This window comes from Glandiceps talaboti, chromosome 4 (genome assembly GCF_964340395.1).
Source record: "Glandiceps talaboti chromosome 4, keGlaTala1.1, whole genome shotgun sequence".
Taxonomy (NCBI): Eukaryota; Metazoa; Hemichordata; class Enteropneusta; family Spengelidae; genus Glandiceps; species Glandiceps talaboti.
Genome location: NC_135552.1, coordinates 17,359,904 through 17,378,672, shown reverse-complemented (window position 1 = coordinate 17,378,672; position 18,769 = coordinate 17,359,904). Strand labels below are relative to the sequence as shown.

Genomic DNA, 18,769 nt, shown 5'->3' with positions numbered 1-18,769 from the left:
CCTGTTACTGGCACGATACGTATAAACTACCGACTGACTCCCTATATCACACTATCACCGGTGGCATGGTGTGTTCTTCCGATGCACCACGTATACAGGAAGAACCTAGCTATCAATGATTACACTAGTTGACTTTTATGAGGTCAAAGTTCACATACGTCATTATAACAAATCACCTCGTTACCTATGGAGTAAACATATACAGCTGAATATTGGGTAAAACTATCCCATCATAGAAATGCATAGACAATATTTTAATTATGACGAAAACAGATTAAGTAATGGGGGAATAATGCGACGAATACATTGTACAATGTTTTGTTTCTGTATGATGCATATGGCTTTAGATATTAATTAGATATTGTATATACAATAGTATGCAAGTTATTTGGAGTGCATGAAACAGGCTTTTGTCGTCTGCATAAAGTTTGGAAGAATTTGGAACGTCAATTATGTAAATCAATAATAAAACAGGTCCCAAAATTGATCCCTGTGGGACACCACAAATATCATTCATTTCCACGAATCTAATTTGTTGACGGTGACCGTGATGTTTAGATCACGATATGTGATTTGAATAACATTATTATTTCTTTCAATCCAACTCAACCCTATCTTTGTATTCGATACATTGGTTTAGTGTTATATATATACACAAAATGTATATATATATATATATATATATATATATATATATATATATATATATATATATATATATATATATATATATATATATATATATATATATATATATATATATATATATTGATGACTGTAGATAAATGTATGTATGTATGTATGTATGTATGTATGTATGTATGTATGTATGTATGTATGTATGTATGTATGTATGTATGTATGTATGTATGTATGTATGTGTGTGTGTGTGTGTGTGTGTGTGTGTATGTATGTATGTATGTATGTATGTATGTATGTATGTATGTATGTATGTATGTATGTATGTATGTATGTATGTATGTATGTATGTATGTATGTATGTATGTATGTATGTATGTATGTATGTATGTGAAGCAAAAGCAAACAGATCGCGATGTAAACAGGCTGATCGATATCCTAACTTGAAGTTCTGAATCCATAGTAGGAGTAGTCAAGTTTTGTAAGTAAATTATGTCAAAGGCATTTCAAAAATTACACAAATACAAAAGTGTTAAAATTCCCCTTTGAAATTAAATGAAACTGAACAAAGACAGTTTGCAACCGCTTTTCTCCCTGAGCGTAGCGTATTCTGCAAAATCATAATTTTTCGAATGTATAGTAAAATGGACAAATCTGAACGGGGGGGGGGGGGGGTCCCAAGGCGGGTGACATTAGTACACATGTCACATAAACGGAAGCAGAATGCACGCCCCGAGAAAAACAACAGCAATTATAATATTTCACGCGAGGGCGCTTTAATTGGCGCCGCTTCTGCGCATGCTTTATGGAATCTGACCCATTTTCAAGGGAAAATACACTTCTGGAAAGTGTGACGACACACTGACGATTTATCTACGTGAAATCTGTCGTCCGTACCGACATCTGTGTCAACGAAAACAACAATACGAGGACCCAAAGTCGGCAGAAAGAACCAAAGAGTATTACATACGCGGTACACGGAATTTTAGTGGGTTATAATGTATATTCAAGACAGTTAAGTCTTGAGTATCCGTCGAACGTTTTTCTTTTTGTGAATAGTTACTCTACTAACATTATGGAAGAAATTGAGGAGTTGCAGAAGTTGGAACATTTGTCTCTTGTCTCAAAAGTGTGTACCGAATTAGATAATCATTTGGGATTAAATGACAAAGATCTTGGTAAGTAGAGGAATGCTTAGTCTACAATGAAACTTGAAGGTCAAGATCGTCGTGATCGTGTCAAACAATAGTGAAGCGTTGTTTTGTAAAAAGCAAAATCCACGAGCCAGTGCAGGTGTGAAATTATGTCGATTTTGGACTTGGTACTAGTATTTTCGAGTTAACAAGAATTCCCGTAGCTCTTTGAGGATTTACTTTGTACTGATATTAACGCCAGTATTGAATTATTGCTGTATACAGTTTAGTACATATACCTTTAAACAAATGTAAAGACTATGCAATCTTGTTGATGAATTAAACCCTGTAATAGTGTAAAGTTAAACCAATGTTACCATAGATCTATGGACCTATAATTATCATTATAGATCTGATCAAGTGATTTACATAGGTTATAAAATATAACATACAAGCAGTTCAAAGTTTTTAGCATCGACTGCGCTTTCATTTTGTCTTGTCAACGTATCTCCTTCAGAATAACAAATTCTATAGTTTAGGATCTTAGGTCTGGGTAAAAAACATTGATGGATCATGAGACAAGGAATTGTTCTGATTCTACCCATATGACACAACTAGCAGTAGCATATATGTACATGTATACTTCAGAATAGGTGGAATTGAACTTGTCCCAAACCAACTCATCCCAGACAGTTAGGTGCATGGTCAATTCATCCGATGGCCACCTCATGACTCTCGTCCCATGGTCAACTTGCCCCATGGTCAACTCGCCCCATGGTCAACTCTCCCCATGGTCAGCTTGCCTCCCCCCAAGGTCAACTCGCCCCATGGTCAACTTGCCCCACGGTCAACTTGCCCCATGGTCAACGTTGTCCCATGGTCAACATCGTCCAATGGTCAACTTGCCCCATGGTTAACTTGCCCCATGGTTAATTCGTCAACTGACAACCCTTCAGAACTTGGTATTAGTGGAATAGCATTATTCCATGGTAACTAGGTAAAGAATTTATAATGAATAACTTTTGTGCAATTTTTAAAATCTCAGTTGCAAATATATGTAATCTAGCCATTCTGTACAGTGCAACATACACATTTGTACATTAAATTTGTATTCAGTAATATTTGTATTCTTTTTTACCCACAGCGGAATTCATCATTAACCTGGCAGAGAAAAATGATACTTTTGAAACTTTTAAAGCTGCCTTAGAAGAAAATGAAGCTGAATTTCCTGACTCTTTCATATCAAATTTATTAAGATTGATTCAGCGTATGAAACCTAAACGCTCAGAGGACGATTCAAATGATGATACAAACACGACTTCAGAAACAAAAACAAAGACAGAGATGAAAAAAGAAGCTTTCCCAGGATTATGTATGCCAGATGATCCAAGTATCCAGGTAAGTTAATTGTGTTACCATGGAAACTAGAAAGAAGAACAGTCTTCTGTAGTTATAGGATTATTTTTTTATGATTTGTCAGAAAAGAAGAATGAAAGCATCCCTGTACTGGTTAGTTCAATGGAAGTGAAATTGTAAAGAGGTACATAGAGTGACACTTGTTTAGCAAAGAGACATAATGACAGATGTAATCAGCTTTCAACTCTTAATGATGAACACTATTTTTGGAGCATGTGAATGTGTCTTGACTATGATGGGCAATTATAGTACTAAGTAGACAGTTTACAATAGAATTGTTCACAGGAGACATTCAAATGTTAGTAACATTAATGTGGATTTGACCATAGACCGTGGAGTGAACCCTTCCGAGATCTATGATTTGACATTGTGTTTGCTATATGCTCCAATTCTTGTATACGAATTGTGATTCCATACTTTTTTCTTTCTGTGTCTGATTTTGTTTCTTTCTATAGGTTATGCTAGATGTTGATGATGAAAAAGTAGCAGAAGATGCAATGGATGAACTGGAAGCTCTCATGACAAAAGTGTCAGATCCAGTAGTCATGTAAGTATGATATGATTACACTGTGATCAGTGTGCCCACTAATGATAGTCAAATTTTGTTAATGTGAGTCAAAATGAGAAAAAATGGCATTTCTTATGAGTCACCACACAGTAAGAGATAGGTGAACACCAGATTTTGGTGTGTCACTAGAAATTGTGTGCATCAGTGGTGCGTCAAATAGGCTTTGAGGGCACTCTGACAGTGATTGTACCAGGAATGCTTTAATGATGGTATAGTGTAATGCAAGTATTCACAATGATGGCGTTTTAAAAGGGGAAAAATGACATTGTTCTTTTCAAATATAAGATTTCCACTTCTGATCTCAATGTAGGTTTTAACTATATTCACCAAATGTTTCCATTATAATTTTTATTTTGATAAATAATCATATATAACTTTGTGACTTCACAGTAAAGAAGAAAAAACAACCGACAAAGACAAGAAGAAAAGTAGACATCGTAGTAGGAGTAGAAGTCACAGCAGAGAAAGGGAAAAACACAGAGACAAAAAGAAAGAAAGACACCATGACAGAGATAGAGATAAAGATAGAGATAGAGATTCTAGGAAAAGGAGGGATAGATCAAGAAGCAGGGAGAGACATAGAGACAAACATAGAGACAGAAGTCGTAGCAGAAGTAGGGAAAGAGACAGAGACAGAGACAGAGACAGACATAGGGATAAAGACAGAGACAGACATAAGGATAAAGATAGGGACAGAAATAAAGAGGGCAAGGAAAAATATCGTGACAGATTTGTAGAGAGGGCTCCACCACCAGATCCTGAACTTGGAAATATCTATGAGGGCAAAGTGGCTAGTATCATGCAGTTTGGTTGTTTTGTTCAACTTGAAGGACTTCGGAAAAGATGTGATGGATTAGTTCACATTTCACAGGTAAGAATCTAACTAATGTTATAGACTGTATAATTGTAGCTATTAATGCACATATACATATCTATGGTTTAGGTATCAAATGAATATGTTGATTTATCATTTAGGGGATGTATCAGTCTGAATAGGGATGTATTTAGTCTGTAAGGTATGTTGTGATGGGGCGCCCTCACACATCGGTCAACCCCTCATGAGAGGAGGCCGGTGAGGGCAGAACGACATGATGTATCTTAGAGTCTAGGATGCATTATATCATTGAACACTATATAGATATGCTAAGTGTTATACTGTACATCATGTTCAAGTTACTGTGGTCCGAAATTTTGAGTTGTATTGTAAAATACCCCAAGAATATAATATGTGAGAAGTGATACTTTAGTAGTAGTCATAATGTCATTGATAAATTTAGTTTCAGTGAGTGCTAAGTCCACAATCACTGAATCAAAATGTGAGTGAAAATCCCCCCCCCCCCCATAAAGTTACGATGTTTAATTCGACCATATGAAATGAGTTGACATTGAAAGTGTATATTGTCTTGTTATTATAGCTAAGAAGAGAAGGTAGAGTGTCTGATGTCAATGATGTCGTTCACAAAGGTCAAAAGGTCAAGGTCAAAGTCCTGTCAATGGTTGGTAACAGAATAAGTCTTTCAATGCGAGATGTTGACCAAGTAACAGGAGAGGATTTGAACCCTAACAGTATACGGAATGCTACTGAACACCATCCTAATCCTGAAGAGGCGATCCGTAACCCTGACAGACCATCTAATATTCCACTGGTCAATGTCAGGGCTGATGATGATTCTATGCTGAATACCAGGAAAGTACAGAGACTTACGTCTCCTGAAAAGTGGGAAATCAAACAGGTAAGTTACTCACTCTATTGAAAAAACATCTGAAACCTAGAAATGGGAAGACAAGGAAACCTACCTTGGTTGGAACTATTGTTTTGGCTTATACTTCTCTCAAATTGTACTTAGATCATATTAGATTTCAACCTCTCTGCTACAAGAGTCTTCAATCAGAGATTTGGTGTTGTGAATATAAAGAGAAATTACTTCTACAATACATTCTTTGTTTTTGGAAAAACAATATAAACTCACAGCCCCAGTAACAGATAGCAGGAATCTGTTAGATTTTACATTGTTGAAAGATGGACATATCTCTACAACATTCAGAAATTGTTCTGATTTTTTGTACAATAATTTTTGGGTTGGGATCCATGATATAGTTCAGATAGATTTATCTTTTTCAATCTCATAATAAAAACACTGATCTATTGTGTCTATGTCATGATGCGTTCATACTATGTTCATTGAATGTACACCAGCTTTGGATTGATGTATCAATCTATTGAAATTTGAGCATTGCTTTCTCTGTAGATGTTGGCTGCAAGTTGTATTGACAAAACTGAGTTACCTGACTTTGATGAAGAGTCAGGACTTCTACCCAAGGAAGAGGACAATTCTGATGAAGAGGTAGAAATTGAAATGGTAGAAGAAGAACCACCATTTTTGAAAGGTCATGGTAGACAAAGTTTAGACTTGAGCCCTGTCAGAATAGTCAAGGTAATTACATTAGCAAGGAAATATGTGTAGGGAGAAAGAGTTTCTTTGACAGGGTTCGCACGGTCCTGGAAAACCCTGGAAAACCCTGGAATTTCAAACCCTCCCTGGAAAGCCCTGGAAAACCCTGGAAAAATGCGCCCTACCCCTGGAAAACCCTGGAAAATGATCATGATCAATCGATCGATTAATATTGATGATCGTCATGTCTGTGCTCGAGCCACCCATTCGTATGATTCTGAATCTCGTAAATGTGAAATGGCGAAAATATTTTCAAAGTCTTTCGCCACGGTGGTGAATCAAAATTCACGCCGATTGAACCCAGACAGTCAAACGATCGTTCCACGAGACACTTCGCCCCACAGACCATGCATATGATTAGTTGAATGGGCGCCGCAGTGTTTGTTTTGATCTTGTGTATAACGGTATATTCATTGCTACTCCATACATCTCCCAGTCGTCATTTCAGGGACATAATATTGTAACACTGTAACAGTCCCGGTCGGGGTCTGTTAACAAGATTATCGTAACATTGTAGCGAGTATCAAAGCATCATCAACCACGATTAGAAATTGTTACAATACAAGTTCGGCGTATGAGTCGACATACTACAAGCTCAGGCATGACAATACTAGGACCTAGGCAGTGCAGTTGAATTTCCGGGTTGTGGAAGTACGGTTGTGACTTTTATGTCGTCGATAAATGGGTATTTGTGTTACATGTTCTAAAAGAATAAACTACTGTTTTATGTTGTCGGTACAGTAACATTCGTCAGTGGTCAAGCTGAGTTGAGAAATCACGATGTTCCGCAACTCGTGGCGTCCGTACATAAACATCGAGACGCAAGCAATGAATGTATTCAGTTATTCATAGCTCGAAATTTCGTTACTTAAATGACGTTTTTATTTAAAAATTTGAAGAAAAAAAATCATTTTAGGTGACTTATAAATCTAGTATCATCAAACCATACAATAACGAGGACAAACTTTAGTTTTTAATTTAATTTTCTGGATATGTCTGAATTAGACTGACGAATGCTGCGACTCAATCTTACACGATCAATGCACCTGCTTGACGAAACGGCTACTTAGGGGGTAGGAGAGAGGTTTCTCCGTTAATCTTAGCGTGCAAACATGGTTTTGAAACCAACGTCTTGCTTAGTGTCGATTGTCTTTAAAATGTTTTGTGACATATTATGGGAACCGTTGTTAATTTCACATCAGACAATTAGATGTCATTCAAAAAATATACTTTAGTGTCAACACCCCTGGAAAATGGTCAAAATCAATATGAATACCCCTGGAAAACTGATGAAAAACCCCTGGAAAGTCCTGGAATTTTGTTTTCCTTTAAGTGTACGAACCCTGCTTTGACTCTTTATCAATTTAATGACACAATTGTATGTATTATGTACATGTACTAGATATGTGAAGAGATCTCAGTTACTAGCTGCTGACATGTACACGTTGCCAGGTGAAGGGTCTTAAAATAACTTTTCATGTAAAACAAACACCATCCTTAAAAAAAACATCATGCTACAGGTTGTGCACAAGTAATGAAATATTCATTGCATTGATGTTTGTTTTTTTACAATAATTGTCAGCTGTTTGCCCTTGTGGGTTTGTCATTGATTTCTTGTTTGTTTTAGAGAACTTTGATAGAATCATAATTTATTGTTTGTTCTGTAGAACCCTGATGGAACGCTATCCAAAGCTGCTATGATGGCAAGTGCATTGTCTAAAGAGAGAAGAGAAATGAAACAGGCCACAGAGAGAGCAGAAGCCGACTCTATTCCCACAGGAATGAATACCAGCTGGATTGATCCAATGCCAGAAAGTAAGTCTTTGAAATTAGGTGTTTGACAGCATTATACTAAGTATCTACTAGTCTGGTGGTATAAGACTTTATTTTCTAAATTTAGGTGTTATCTAATTTTATTCAATTTTAAATTAACTTTTACATCGCTGTCTTGTAATTTTCTGTGGATAATCTTGTATGATGCCAGTGTTTTTATGTAATACACAGAACGTAAATATTTCACATGTTTAGTTAGTAAATTAATACTTGATGTTATTTATCATTGATTTATGATTCAGAATGGTTCTTTATGAAGTATGCCTGGTGTATGTTCTGGTGTGGAAGGAAGTTTAAAACAAATTCTCCAAATCCTGGCCTCGCTGAAGTCTAGCAACTGCATAAACAGCAAACTAAATTTGCCATCTTGTAGTCAAATATAAACAGCAAAGTTCGTAGTCAAGTTCAGTGAATACATTGCTGATATGATAAAATGTTTTTCCTTGAGTAGTATTATCATGTTATATTTACTATAGTGTGTTATACACATGAGTTTCTTTTGTATCCATATCTTTTCTGAGACATACCTGAGATTAGTCTGTAAGGTACACCATGACGGGGCGCCCTCACACATCAGTCAACCCCTCTGGTGAAGGCAGAGCGACACAACTTATCTTACAGTCTAACTTGAGATGTAATCAGACATGTTTATAAATACATGTAATATCAACATCACCAATGTTGTGTTTTCTTTGACAGCGGACCGTATGTTAGGATCACAGATGAGAGGTATAGGTCTTACTACACCAGACATGCCAGAATGGAAACGTCATGCATTCGGTGGTAACAAGGCTTCATTTGGTAAGAAGACAAAGATGTCTATCATTGAACAGAGACAGAGTTTACCAATATACAGACTAAAAGAACAACTGGTGCAAGTAAGTAGTACAGTAAATTCATTCTCAGTAATTTACAACTCTACAGTATTTCATAAATGACAATTGAATGAATGGATGATGTGATCTCAGTGTGTCACCTCATTAGGTTTATGATCTCTGAGTTGTACTCTGTACTGTAGTCTGTAAGGTACGCCTTGACGGGGCGCCCTCAAACATCGGCTAACCCCTAGTGTGAGAGGAGGCCGGTGAGGGCGAAACATCACGATGTATCTTACAGTCTATCTGTACTGCTAAGTCCAGAGAATCTTGAAATATACAGTGTTTCCACAGTACCCATTAAACTTTGTTTGTTGATTTCATTCAATTTATCTTAAAATTGAATTGTCAATTTTGACAAATACAAATTAAAATCTATTATTGTATATTTATTCCTGTTTGGGAATTATTTGCAAGATTTATACTGACAGTTGTGAAATTATACATGTTAGATAGAATATAAACTTAGATTGAAAGAATGCAGAGCTTGTCTGGTCATCATATCCATTAATGCATTATATCGGTAGTTGATTAAGTATGATGACATATCAAACTACTTCCTTAATATTGCAAGTATTGATCATATAAGAATACTTGTTTGTGTGTTTAACCTCTGTATATATTCTCAAACAGGCCATTCATGATAACCAGATTCTAATAGTCATTGGTGAAACTGGTAGTGGTAAAACCACTCAAATCACACAGTATATTGCTGAGGCAGGTTATACAATACGAGGTAAAATAGGCTGTACTCAACCAAGAAGAGTTGCTGCAATGTCAGTTGCCAAAAGAGTTGCTGAGGAGTTTGGTTGTAGACTTGGACAAGAGGTAGGCATATTCATAGACCCTCCATCGGTCTATGGTATATTACTATTATACCATGCATAAGCCAAGTTGAACAAAAATATGGAATATATACTCTGGTCTTTCTATGTGATAACAAAGTGTCTACGTCACTGGTTCTGCTGTATTTGAAATATGAGTCAAAACGTTCAAAATTGCCATTACTTTCCCCAATTTTTCTTTGATATTACCGGTGCTGGTTCAATTGTTATTCTCCAATATTTTTCTTCATTCAGCTGGAAAATACTTGTGACCTAAGGTTTGTCACTATGAGTCGCTAGATGAGTAGTGATAAAGGCCCCTTAGGTCACTCTTATTTTCCTTGGCTGAACGAAGAAAAATATTGGGGGAATAACAGCTAATTATTGTTAGTAATACTGGTGGGTGGTACCCTAGTACTAATGATACACTTATTTCAAGAATCGTACAACTTAAGTCTGAAAATTGCTGTCACCTGTACCCAAGTTTTATTAACATGTGATTTATCATCTCAGATTGATTTGCATATCTTAGGTTCATTTCTTTTTTACCAGATTTTTACCATTTCAAAAATATAAACTAAAAGCTTTGTGTCAACTGAATATGAAAACCTAAGTCTGTAAATCTTCTTGTCTTACATTTTGATAGGTTGGTTACACCATCCGTTTTGAAGACTGCACCAGTCCAGAAACTAAAATCAAATACATGACAGACGGTATGTTGTTGAGAGAATGTCTGATAGACTCAGATCTCAGTCAGTATTCTGTCATTATGTTGGATGAAGCTCATGAAAGAACTATCCATACTGATGTTTTGTTTGGGTTGATGAAGAAAGCAGTCAAGAAGAGACCAGAACTCAAACTGATTGTAACCTCGGCAACATTAGATGCTGTCAAATTCTCACAGTATTTCTTTGAGGCGCCTATTTTCACTATTCCTGGTAGGACGTATCCTGTAGAGATTCTGTACACCAAGGAACCAGAGACAGATTATTTAGATGCATCTTTGATTACTGTTATGCAGATTCATCTTACTGAACCACCAGGTAAGTTGAGTATCACTTATAGTGCCCTCTAGTGGTGTTAAATATACCTACACTGAATCACCAGGTAAGTTAGCTGTCACAGATAGTCCCCCTCTTAGCCTATGTAGCTCTGTTCATGTTGATAACTTACCCAACACCACCAGATAAGTTTACTATAATTACATTTGTTACTCGTGCTTTGTCCACATAGGTATTTTTTCATTCATTTTGAACATATAAAATATTCAACCATTTCACATGATAATGACCTTGGTAGTTACCTTTCATTATTTCCTTCACTCTACGAACATTTCCTGTAAACTTTCATGTTTAAGCATCATAGACATTGACTGAATTGACTGACATGATTAAAATCATAGTTTGAAAGGTGTTTTAGGTTGATCCTTTCTTGAGACAAACTGGGGAGGGGTGGGGGGGTGGGGGGTGGGAGTCTACTTTACATGCAGGCTTTTACATGGGGAGGGGGAGTATGCTTTACATGCAGGTCTTGACATACATGCTAGTTTGCTGTGTCTGGAAAGATAAAAAGTTAATCAAACTGTTTTGATTTCTAGGTGATATCTTGGTGTTCTTAACTGGTCAGGAAGAAATTGACACAGGATGTGAGATTCTGTATGAACGTATGAAATCTCTTGGTCCTGATGTACCAGAACTGATTATATTGCCAGTCTACTCAGCTTTACCTAGTGAAATGCAAACTAGAATATTTGATCCAGCTCCTCCTGGTAGTAGAAAGGTAAGAACTAGATAAATATTTGACCCAGCTAGCTCCTCCTGGTAGTAGAAAGGTAAGAATTACTGTCGATAAATCCACATAGTACTGGTATTTTTGGCTATGTAGGGCATTGGGTATATTTGGATAGCGAACTGTGTATAGGAAATATATTGCATTCATATTGTTTAGAGATTTTGTGCTGCACCAAAATACTTGGATAAATCCTAGCTTTCAGCCTTAGTCCTTAGTCCTTATTTATGCATGTGTGATGTCAAAATTAACTATTATATTGTTTAGTTTGACAGAAAGGCATATATAGACATGATCAGATTTTGATCAAATTGTTTATTGGCATTAAACCCAGTTTATATATGGGGGGGGGGGGGCTTTTTTAATGTATTAGTATACTAGGCATTATGGTAATTTTCAATGTAGGAAGAGTTGCGTAATTGCCAATTGTTTGGCATATGCTAATATTTTGATTCTATCTTTTTAAATAAAAATAAAAAAAGACATATATTTATGAGGATAGATAAATCATTTTTACTTCATGTAAATTAGCCTGGTCAGCATTTAAAGTTTATGAGTAATATCAATCGTGCTTTGCTTTTAACCAAACTCAAATTATTGTACTTAATAAGTTTATGTATGTTTACTTCCAGGTTGTCATAGCTACAAACATTGCCGAGACTTCACTGACTATTGATGGTATCTACTATGTAGTTGATCCTGGCTTTGTAAAACAGAAAGTGTACAACTCTAAAACTGGTATGGATCAGTTGGTAGTAACCCCGATCTCACAGGTAAAGTCAGTGTTGTATATATAGTTGTTGACTTTGTTATATAATGCAGTGGAAGCTCTATATGTGGCTGAGAATTGTACTACTGTAAATGTTATTACATTATATACAGTGTTATGGGAAGCTTTACAAGGAGTAACACTGAAGTGAAGCACTTTCTCTATGTGCTACACTTGTTTATAGCATTCATATCAAGTGTGAAAGTATACTGTTTCAATTTGTTTATTTATAGTACAAGCCTAGCATGTGGTCTGTATAATGTGATCAATTAGCAAAGGAAACAGTATACTTTTACATTTGATATGGATGCTATAAATGATTGTAGTATATACAGAAAATGCTTTACTTTGGTGTTATGGGTTTATATTGAAAGAAAGGAAGCAGCTATTTAACAACTTTAACTTAGCTGGATGCTAAGTATATCTGTTTGTCATACCAGATACATGTACATCCATATTGAATGTTACTTTACAATTGCATCTCCACCAGGCTCAAGCCAAGCAGAGGTCAGGCCGTGCTGGTAGAACAGGTCCAGGGAAGTGTTACAGACTGTACACAGAGAGAGCATACCGAGATGAGATGTTGACGACTGCAGTGCCTGAAATCCAGCGTACAAACTTAGCAAGTACAATATTGTCACTGAAAGCCATGGGAATTAATGATTTACTGTCATTCGATTTCATGGACCCACCACCTACAGAGACATTGATTGCAGCCATGGAACAGTTACACTCCCTTAGTTCATTAGATGATGAAGGCTTACTCACCAGATTAGGGAGAAGGGTAGGTAGCACAAACTGTATAATTCTTATAAAGTATAAAATGGAAAGAAACTTGGTAACATTCTTGTTTCTAAGGACTGCTTACTCACCAGATTAGGAAGGAGAATATACATGTACATAATACCAACAGTAAATTCTGCCTTCTTTCTTACTTTCTGAAACATTTGCAAATGTACCAAGTATTCCATGAGTAGAAATTGGTGAAACTACAGTGACTGGTCCTGGCCATGTGTAGTACCCAGTGTTGCAGCCAGAGGTTTTTTTTGGGTCATTTGACACACAATTTTTGGAACTGACCCAGAATTTTGGAAGTGATTGCTCATAGATGACCCACACTAAAATTGTATGCAAATCTGTTTAGCAACATGACCACACCTATAGCAACAGCCAAATGATCGCACATATTGCATAGATAACAACAGGGTTGGATAGACAACTGTATAATCATTCAGCAAATATCTAGCATGGATCAGCATGTGGGTAAATATTTTTAAAAACTGTACAGTTGTGCTACAACGCCATTGGCACTTTTTTCATAATGTCCCCCAAAAATTTATGATAACCAAGAAAAATGAAAGTCTCGGGACACAAAATGTCCCACTCTTTCAAAAGGCTGGCTGCAACACTGGTAGTACCGTCATTTTTTTACTTCGTAAGTGTACTTTTTTGTCCATCTAAAAACTTTAGTGTAAAATAGTTGTTTGTTGCAATGCTTTTTAAAAAGTTTTTAAAAAAACATGCCTATTGTAGTTGTAATAATACAGTTTCTTGCTTCCTTTCTACAAAGAAGATGAAATACAATGTAATGTATAAAATGTTTACTTTGAAACTGTCTGTAACTACATGTTTCTGTTATAATTTCAGATGGCAGAATTTCCACTGGAACCCATGTTATCCAAGACCCTCATTATGTCTGTACATCTAGCCTGTAGTGATGAAATTCTAACCATTGTATCTATGCTGTCTGTTCAGAATGTCTTCTATAGACCCAAGGTAAGGAGTCTTATTGTCTGAGTAACATGAGAATGCCTACCGTACTAGGGAGTCAAATTTCAAATTCAAATTATCAACATGCCAGTTTAATATAATGAAGCTGTTCCAACATCTCTTGCTAGATACCGATCCTCAATACCCGGTATGTCATGAATGTTCAGTCTGAGATTTCAAAAGCTCAGTGACACAGAGACTGTAATATTGCAAAGTGGGTATACTGTGAACCTGGAAATTTTCACTGAAGACTTATTTTTACCATTTTACTGCAAACCAAAAACACAAAAATAAGTAGTGACTGAAATGCCTTCTTGAACATAAACACAATGTACCAGTCTGGTAATTAGTAAAAATTAGCCTTTGTTTGAGAACTAGCTGAAGACTAAAAAATCGCAGAAGTTTCTAGTAGTAAAAATATCTTAAGTTTACAGTTTAAAAGCAAAGGGGTAATATAGGAAAGCTCTTATATTTTGATTTACACTACTACATTATTTTGGTAAGAACCATGTTAAAATAACTGAGGAACTTTGATAGAAACACAGATTTTTCATGAGTAAATTGTCTATTAGAAAGGAAGGAAAAATTACAGGAAATGTACCTTAGGAATAGAAGAGAGGCAAAACTTAATATGTCAATGTGAAACTCTGAAAGTTGTTTTATTTGTTATTTTCAGGATAAACAAGCCTTGGCAGATCAAAGGAAAGCCAAGTTTCACCAGCTAGAAGGAGACCATTTGACTCTACTGGCAGTCTATAACTCCTGGAAGAATAACAAATTCTCTAATCCATGGTGTTTTGAAAATTTTGTACAAGCCAGAACACTGCGTAGAGCTCAGGATGTGAGAAAGCAATTGTTAGGTATAATGGATAGGTAAGTCAATGTGATGTCAAAAAATTATTTTTAATTGTACATTTCCGTTAAAGATATAACTGTGCTGCACGGTGTTTACAAGTTGTGTAAAATGATATTGCTGTTGATAGAAAAATTGATCAATTAGTAACTATTTTTGTATTTATATTTTTACTAGGCACAAACTTGATGTAGTGTCATGTGGTAAAAACACTGCCAGAGTACAGAAAGCTATCTGTAGTGGATTCTTTCGTAATGCTGCTAAAAAGGACCCTCAGGAGGGCTATCGTACTCTGGTAGATAGCCAAGTTGTATACATCCATCCTTCAAGTGCATTGTTTAACAGACAACCAGAATGGTGAGTGTAGATATGGTCATCAAATTCATATGAATCACAGTGTGATACGTTACAACCTCTACCATTAGTATTGGCACAAGTCTGTGGGTAAGATTTGAAACATACATTTGCTGTGATTTACCCAGCTGTGTAATCGGGAACCATTGCAGCAAGGATTGCATGCTGTACAGTACGTTGAAAGACTGGCTATAACATTATACAGATGTAGGCCTGTGCCTGGAGTAATAGTTATACAGTGCTCATAGTATGTGTAGGAAAGTCCAAAGCTAATTACACTGTAATCTCGTTGAAGTGAACATTGTTGTAAAAACACTCTTTCATGTCATCCACTATCTATTGCAAATGAAGTACATCCTTCACTACAACATACATTTATTCCTGTCTCCTTTTGAGTTTGTTGTAAAGAGGTTACACTACATATGCTATACTTTATACAAATACAAATGTTGCCATAACATCATCCATGCTAACACTTGCTTTGTTTGTGTTCAGGGTTGTGTATCATGAACTGGTATTGACCACCAAGGAGTATATGAGAGAAGTGACTCAAATAGACAACAAATGGTTAGTGGAATATGCACCAGCATTCTTCAAATTTGCTGACCCTACCAGACTCAGCAAGCAGAAGAAACAACAACGTTTGGAACCACTGTACAACAAATATGAAGAGCCAAACGCCTGGCGTATTTCCAGACAGAGATACAGACGAAATTGATGTGGATAGATGTGAAAACTGCCAATCGTGTACTTTACTTTATTGGAGGATAATTTCACAAGGAATTTTGACTTTGCACAAAGTACTGAAACAGACATTACATGTGGCTAGGTTATAACAAATTAGTTATTTGATATTGTAAACTGTCACAGTTTGGTTGGATATCCTGCAGAGAAATACAAAGAGAGAAAACGGATTTGGAAATGTTTTTATACCACTTACATTGTACTGGTGTATACATTTTAACATAACCTCCATTGTATACCAGTACATTTTAAAACTCAATATGGATTTTGAAGAAGTTGTGATGCAGTCCACATTTAGCAAAGATGGGCTTCAAGATATGATAATTGCAAATTGAATAAATACAAAAACTGTTTCAGCAAATGACTTACAATTAAGGAGTCTGTAATATCAAACTGAAATAGCCATCAACTGTAATCTCTTTGTATTGTATGTCATATACAATTTGACATCATATAGTGAATAAATGCTGTTAGGACTATTATAAAAAAGAGGTGTCGAAACACATAGGTGAAACAGTCTTCTGAGATGTAAAGTTCTGTTTTGATATAGTCAGTGCTTGAAATAATATCATAACTAGGCAAAGCCAGCGCAGGGTAGATTCATTTCTGACTGGCTGCCTCACGATGATAATGTACATAGCGCCCTCCGTGTGGAGAATGTGCATAGTATATAGAACGTGCATGCTTAGTCATTGCACCGCAATGCATCCTTGGGTAAAACTGCCCAAAAAACATCGCATAGTATATAGGACGCGCATGCATACTAGTTATTGAGCCGCTACGTGGCTGCTTCATGGCCGCTGCGTGAGCCTTTAAAGTGAACTTTACATATTAGAGGACTGTTTTATGTATGTTTTTCCACACTGCTATTTAAGTAACATCAATATATTCCAGTGATATTCCAATCATTGGAAATCTTCCTTAACAAAGATGTACCAACACATTCTTACTGTTATTTTTTTAAAGACTTACTTGTTTATTTTATTACAGAATTATCTATCTTTTTGAGTGCTGTGACTGTCAGTCATTATATTATCTGTGTAACATTTCAGACAAAATTGAATGTACGGTAACACTGGTAATGATAATTTACTACTTATTTCCTACTTCATTCACTTGAACAGGATTTAAAAAGCCAAGCTGTATTTTGATTTTTCACACACACTTGTATTTGAATATCTGTCATTCCTCAAAAAATCAATATATGTGAGAGAACAGTTCACTAGAATAACCAAAGAGCTAAAATATCAAAGTTGTCTAAAGTACATTCAACGAACACAGCCCAACAGATTTAATTAATTTCTAGTGAAGGATAAATAGTGACAAGCTTAGAGCCAGCTGAGTAATGACTACCGCCAACAAGATTAGACAGAGGTTATGTTTTCATTACATCTAATAAATGTTTTTGGTGGCGATCCAATTCTGGATTTGGATTTGAGAGAAATTTCATTTTAAGTTGTATCATCATCAGCCATCGAGTTCCAACCTGTGAGGGCACCCAATTCTTTGGATTTTGTTTGGAGAACTGCAGACAGGAGTATGAACTCTACCCAGTGCCCTCCAGTTTATGAATGTGGCATCCAAAAATTTTAATTTAATGGCATAAGAGTGTCATGAAATTTCTGACATGCTATGATGCCCCAAATGCAAATTATTATGTCACTCTTCTCATACCTATTCTATTGGTTGGTTGTAGAGTTACTTAGAAAGAGATGTTGGCAATTGAGAGTGAGAACAGCAAGTGTCAATATTACTTTTGTGTATCCATGGTTTGACAAATACTACTCTAAATATAGGTATTTTATCATGTGTATGATCCACCAAGTTGAGATGGAAGTGATCATACAGTCTACAACAATGTCTGGGTTTCTTTCATAAATCCATCAATCTGCAGATCTATGAGTCTGACTCTGGATCAAATCAGTTCTTTATAGTTTTTACATATTTCTGTAAGTGATCTTTTAGAATGCTTGCCATATTAAAAAAACCCAGACAGTGACCATTATTACAGAAATGTAACTTCCTGCATTATTCAATTATTGTAATGTAAATACAAAACTTTGAAATAAACAGTATGTGTAAGTCACAGTAAACAAACAGATATATAGTGGCTTTTGAATTTGTCCTATTAAATCTCAGTATTGTACAAGCAAAGTACACTTCGTTATAAATTAATACCACAATCTGACCAACAATTATGAATAACAACATTTTTCTTTTTCTTTCTTTCTTTCTGTAACTGGTTTTGAAATAAAATTTTCAGGAATATGAGATCATTAAGCTCCAGTTTATATCTCTTTGTCTTGATGCACACAGCTACAGGTTTGAGGGTGATTGTTGTACCAAAGCTTCTGAATAAACAGTTTTCAGACATCTACACAAATATACTAGCCTTAGCCTGTAGACTTGAGAATAGCTATTGCTACACTATTCCACAATCCTAACTGACATTTTGAATTGTTGATAGGATGGCAAAATAGTGTAGCAATAGCCGTTCTCAAGTCTACAGGTAGGCTACAAATATACCCAACTCGTGAGGCCATTCTTTAAAAAGCAAAATCTGATGAAACTGAAGTGGCATTACATGCAATTACTTTTAAGATCATATTTGATTTACATGTTTTGTGAGTATTTCAATAAAAATGAAAATACTAAGATAAGTACAACAAATCATAAGTGGAAACGTAACAATATTCAATACCTGAAAAATAAAGTACGGAGACAACATAACATCAAAATATTGTAACATA

The 18,769-nt window shown here is 35.7% G+C and overlaps 1 protein-coding gene across 1 annotated transcript; it reads left to right on the top strand.

The window, feature by feature from the left end:
* The first annotated feature begins 1,473 nt into the window (after positions 1 to 1,473).
* Positions 1,474 to 18,253, top strand: LOC144433514 (ATP-dependent RNA helicase DHX8-like). The gene is made up of 17 exons (XM_078121823.1): positions 1,474 to 1,817; positions 2,917 to 3,170; positions 3,644 to 3,735; positions 4,147 to 4,627; positions 5,172 to 5,489; positions 6,006 to 6,191; positions 7,877 to 8,024; positions 8,742 to 8,920; positions 9,551 to 9,745; positions 10,388 to 10,784; positions 11,339 to 11,520; positions 12,162 to 12,302; positions 12,789 to 13,082; positions 13,946 to 14,074; positions 14,745 to 14,941; positions 15,099 to 15,278; positions 15,771 to 18,253. Exons 1-17 carry the CDS (start codon positions 1,715 to 1,717, stop codon positions 15,991 to 15,993), a joined length of 3,699 nt encoding a protein of 1,232 aa, XP_077977949.1. The 5' UTR covers positions 1,474 to 1,714; the 3' UTR covers positions 15,994 to 18,253.
* The last annotated feature ends 516 nt before the right edge of the window (positions 18,254 to 18,769 follow it).